This window comes from Gavialis gangeticus, unplaced genomic scaffold (assembly GCF_001723915.1).
Source record: "Gavialis gangeticus isolate Ggan-Ray unplaced genomic scaffold, GavGan_comp1, whole genome shotgun sequence".
NCBI classification, from domain to species: Eukaryota; Metazoa; Chordata; order Crocodylia; family Gavialidae; genus Gavialis; species Gavialis gangeticus.
Window position 1 is genome coordinate 60,600,272 of NW_017729022.1, and position 5,599 is coordinate 60,605,870.

General features: G+C 47.0%; 1 protein-coding gene across 1 annotated transcript in view; it reads right to left on the reverse strand.

The window, feature by feature from the left end:
- The window catches only part of XPNPEP3 (X-prolyl aminopeptidase 3), a 34,394-nt gene extending 28,846 nt beyond the window's left edge, over positions 1–5,548 (reverse strand). Inside the window, 5 exon segments of the mRNA XM_019515132.1 lie at positions 616–732; positions 4,505–4,526; positions 4,528–4,582; positions 4,584–4,647; positions 5,415–5,548. Coding sequence (XP_019370677.1) covers positions 616–732; positions 4,505–4,526; positions 4,528–4,582; positions 4,584–4,647; positions 5,415–5,475 — 319 coding nt within the window. The 5' untranslated portion in view covers positions 5,476–5,548.
- Between the last annotated feature and the right edge of the window lie 51 nt (positions 5,549–5,599).

Genomic DNA, 5,599 nt, shown 5'->3' on the forward strand with positions numbered 1-5,599 from the left:
CACCACGATCCGCTGGCTGGGGAATTGGCTTCGTGGTCGGACCCAGAGGGTGGTGGTTGGTGGCATGAGTCAAGGTGTGGGTGGCAGCACAGGCCAGGGATTGGGTAGGGGATGGGCAGATGGGGAAACAGGTGGCAGGGGCACAGGCATGGGGGACAAGTGGCAGGGGAGCACAGTGTGGGGTCAGGCTGCTGACTGGCTCTCTCCCTGTGGGACAAGTTTAAGATGACTCTTTGGTAATTAGATTCTATCAAATGAAAATTATAACAAATGTATAATTTTCCAATTGTAGAATGTATTTATTGGGGCACTGTCTTAAATTCAAAGTCATCTTGAATTTGAGTAAATACAGCAGTTCCTGAAATGCACAAGGCTTTGGATTAGGATATGGGAACCACGCCTTCTTCTAGAGCCAGAGATTGTCACAAAATGGAAAATTCCATGAGGAATAAAATTACTCCCTTGAAATAAAATTACTATAAGTAAGATAGGTCCAGGCTACAGGCACTTAATGTAAAACATTGATTTGCTGTATTATATACAGTTACTTCCTTGGAGAAATGTAGAAAGGGAGCAACATCTCCTGACTGGTTACCTGCCATTCAGGATCCTTACCTGGCTTGAGAAGGTGTGGGTGTGTGAAAGGGCTGGGCTGACCTAGGTACCGGTTTGGAATTTTCCTCTGCTGGGCAGGCTGAATGGAAAACCTCCGAAGGAAACAGAACTTGCAGTCTAAAGAAAAGAAAATGCCCTCTATCAAGATGTAAAACCTTTCTAGTATCATACTGAAAATCTACATGGCCCTCTAATTTCCAATTCTTAGCATTGTTTATCCCACTTCCACTGCAGTGATAACCTTTCTCAATATGTCAACTTGTTGCAGTTATTTTGAAAACAGTTAAAATTCAAGCTCAATATGAACTGATCTCAACAGAAACAGAAGAATTATGAACAGATACTGGGATGAATAAAGGGAAGTCAGTGTATGCTGAACTGGACAAATTAGTGACCACATGCTTGAAAGAGGAAAGCTGGGCTGATCTTGTGTGACATCTGCTTTTGTTTTGTACAGAGAATGATATACAAAGAAAATTAAATGTTTTAGTTATTCAAAGTGTTGCAAAAGCTGGGGTACTGCAAACAAAACCCACCTCCCCTTTCCAGGCCACTTGGGTCATGTCCTGTAAGACCCATTTTTAATGGGAAAAAGAGATGTTCACTTTTTATGACCTTTCCAGCCCTCAACCCTTCTCTTGAGACTGCTAGTAAGGGGCCCATCAAGTGCCACTGTTATATGTTATAAGGTAAACCCTTAACGGTGGGAGGGTGAAACTTACTCCAACTAGTGCCTTAAAGTTATTTGCTACCAGCATTATCTAAATTGAAACTGGTCACTCAAAAATAAGCACTTCAATAACTGTACTTCCTGTTCCCAATACCATGAGTCAGTGAGATTCCCAAACAGGCAACTACAAGAACTTGTTGCGTGCACCGAGGACCTGGGGACACTCTTGATGTGAAAACAAGAACATGACTATAACATCCGTCCCTGTCAGTTTTCCCTGAAAAAAAATCTCTGGATCTGAAATTTAAATGATTAATCTGAGCCCTATTACCTTTTACAGAATTTAGGAAAAGTGTCTAGTGGTTTTCAGACAAAGTTCTTTGGGTAAATCTGGTATCTTTCTTTAGATCAACTCAAATAGTTGGAAAAATTCTTTTTAGCAAGCTTTTGGGTTTAAATGCCCTTCATCAGGCTAAGGAAGCATCTGCAATTAGTGTGTGCTCTTCCTGGATGGGATGAATAGTAAAGAAGTTAGAGGCTGGTATGCAAGCAAGAAAGGCAGTCCGTGAAGATATAAATAGTGATTTTCAAGCTTCCTAAAGTCACAGAACCCTTTCATATCACTTCTGCTGTGGAACCCCATCCCTTGACTCCATGGGCCATGTGAGCTGACATGGAGCTAGTCAACCTGGAGTGGCAGGGTGGTCACCATCTTCTGTCCCGCTCCTTCATTATCCCCAATCTCTCTGCAGAACCCATGATGACCTACCACAGAACCCCAGAGGTCCACAGAACAGTTTGAAAACCACTACCCAAGATGATCCTTTCTACATCCTTCACAATTATAACGAAGGCTTAGGGTAAATTTCAATTCAAGTCTTCAAGGCTCTGTACTCCTCTTGCTTACCAGTTTTACTGTGTGCTTAGAGTTGAGACATGTAAATGCTTTCTCTAGAGCTAAAATTCAAATACAGACCCAAAATAGGATGTATAGGCAGCGTATCTCCCAGGGAGATGAGAGAGCTCTCACAAGCAATTATTTATATTTTAAAAGTTTAAAGAGTCCTCAGGACTGTGTACATCCAATAAAGATAAAAACAAATTATACATTTATTAGTTACAGTAAACCTGACTGATGGTTTGAGCAGTCACCTGGAGAGGTCCAGTCTCCTGGGTAGCATTCTTGGCTCTGCTACTGATTGTGTAAACAGGAGAAAGTCATTTCTCTCTGTGCCTTGCTATTTATATGGAAAACAAATATCAACACATCACATGGAGAATGGAGGCTAGGCTAGGCTAAAAGGATACTGTCTAGGCAACCTACATTTAGTAAAGTAACATGTTAGGGGAAACATTTTTAAAGTTTTAGGGTGTTGAATGGGGAGTTTGTTGTGGCTGTTTCTTATCTTTTGGGCTGTTTATATGTTATCGTAATTGGATCTGAATCTTTTTGGATAGGGTGGGATATAAGTCCAAATAATAATAATTATTATTGGGAAGATTCCTAAATGTGTATGCATGCTTTAGTTACAATGAAAACACAGAACTTACTTCTTCAGTCCTGGAAGACCAAAACATCAAATCACTGGGTCAGGGATTGACCACATTTTGGGGCAGAGTGCCAAAAACACCCATAACCTTGACTTGTAAGATGTCAGTATGCCAGAGACAGACAGCAGGGAGGCATAAGGGGCTTGATCCTTGTTGTGACAACGCAGCCCTGGCTCCTTCCCCACCATCCACCCTAAGGCGCACGTGTCAAGCAAAATGCCTTTGTATGCCACACTCTAGCACCTGTGCCGGGAGTTGCCTGCCCCTGTTATTAGGGGTGCACTGATAAAGATTTTCTTGGCTGATACCAATGGTTGATTACTGGCCAATTATGGCTGGTTAATACTGATCTAATAGCTGATTTATAGGAATGCAGCCCGGAAGCTTGGAGAGCAGCATCCATCCAGGAGGCCTGGGGGGGAAGGAAGGGGGCCTGATTGAGGTCCCCACAGTGAGGGAGGGAGTGGGGCAAGGGCAGGCGCTGCCCAGTCAGGGCTGTGAATGCGATCCTGCCAAGAGCGGAACACATCTGCAGGCGGCTTGTCCGGGGGACGCAGGGCAGCTCCCCGCCACTGCGTGTACCCTTGGAAGTGGCATGGTGGGAGCATGTGCCCCCCCCAGATTTGTGCACAGGGCGAGGGTGGTCTGCCTACTGTGGGCTCAGGGCCAGGGGCTGTGCCAGCCTCTTCCCAGCTGCATTTGGGGTGGGGCAGGCGGCAGCACTGGGAGGGGTGGCTACGGGGTAGGCTATGGCCACACCAAAATTCATCATAGGCCCCCCTATAGCTACCCTTCCAAGCACTCCCACTGCCTGCCCCACCCCCTCCCACCCTAAGTGCAGCCCTGGCTCAGCACTTCTGTCAGAAAGAGGCTGGAGCAGCCCCTGGCCCTGAGCCCTCAGTGGGCAGCTCACCCTTGGCCTGCACACAAATCCAGGGGGGCACATGCCTCTCATGCTTCCCCTAGGGGTGCAAAGCAGCGATGGGAAGCCTCCCCTTCCCCATCCCCCTGAACAAAGTGCCCAAGGCTCTGTCCCAGCAAAGTCACATTCACCGCCCTGGCTGGGCCTCATGGGAGCCTCAATCCGTTCTCCCATGCCCCTTCCCTCCCCCATGCCTCTTCCTCCCTGGCAGACTTACCTTCAGGACTCTGCTCTCCAAGCTGTTTGTGCACACACACGCAGCATTTAATGGCCTTATTATCAACTACACTGGCCAAAAAAGCTGATTACCAACAATGTTAATTTGCCTTTTATCACTGCCAATTTGATATACCACTGATGTATCAGTGCACTTCTGCCTGTTATATATGACAACAAATTAATGCAAATTGCAAAAGTCATTTTTGTTTTTGCTCTCATCTTAAATAGAATAATGCAGCCCTTGGACCCCTGGCATATTAGTAAAGCTTACAGCTTCTTTTTAACAGGAGAAAAATGTGCATTGTGTTCTGCATAACAATGCTCTTCCCCCTGCGCTGCCCTCTTCTCAAGATCTTGGCTCTGCCTGTGGTTGGCCCAAGGACAGCGATTCCCCTAAGAAGCCCTTGCCTCTTGCACCCTTTCTGGTGCATCAGGGCTATACCCCCCGCCCCTTTACTAACACTTCGGTCCTGATGTAAGACGTGCTAGAAACGCTGATTGGGAAACACATTTGCAAAGACAGCCACCTCCCCACACAGGGCTAAGGGGCTTGCACTGAACCTGGCAGGGTCACACCAGGACCTGCAGCAAAGATGGGGAAGGAGACATGCCTCCTTCAGAGCTGCTGTGATGACTATGAGGGCAGGTGCATACAGCAGCATTGCCAGGTCTTAAATATGAAATTATCATACTGTAAGCACAAAATTATCATATTTGCTGGAAAACTATCACAAGCTGAAACTTTATGCAAATAAGTACACAAATACATCTTTTTCTTCTTTACTTTATATTGTTCACTGCAAGTCACCAGCAAGTGAGTGACAGCTGGGTCATCACAGTCTAAGCATTTCTGTATCTTGAGTAGGATTGCCAACTATCTGAATCTATTCTGGGAAGTTTTGGGAATGCCAATGTGCCCGTAACACACAACACAAATGTGCCTGCATGCTTGCACGTATCAGTTACAGAGTACGGTGCACAGACTTGGTCAGGAAGGCAAATACACATGACTATTACATTTTTAAAACCCACTGAACTACCATATAAATCAGACTCAATATTTAATATTTATTTTAATGAACGCCCTATCATTCATCTCCTGGGTGCCTCTCTGCAGTCTCCTGGAGGTTTATATCTGGAGACTCCAGGGCAATCCTGGAGGGCTGGCAACCCTAATCTTGAGGTGAGCCGTCACAGCAAACCCCAGAGTCAGTTTTGCCAGTGACTTGGGTTTTCCACCTGCTGCGTGCCTAAGCTGCCTCAAAAATTATCCTACAATTTTGAACGTTTGTACCATTACTGCTCGTACAACGGGGGAAATGTTCCTACAAATCCGACCATGACCGTGCACCTGGCAGCACCGGCACCGCCCCCAGCACGTGGGCAGTGGGGGCAAGCTGGGGGCATCCGCGCCTAGAAGGAAGCGGAGGCTCTGACCTGCTCGGCTGTGCCAGCCGCGGGCGGCCGGGAGATGCCTCTGAGCCGGGAGCCAGGCCATAGCGCGAGGTACCGGCTCCCGCGCCGCTCCCCCCCCGCCCGCGTGCACCGCGCGGGACCTCCCGCGCCGGCTAATGACGTCATTCTCCCGCGCCCCCTCTCGGCCGAGGGCCAAACGGAAGAGG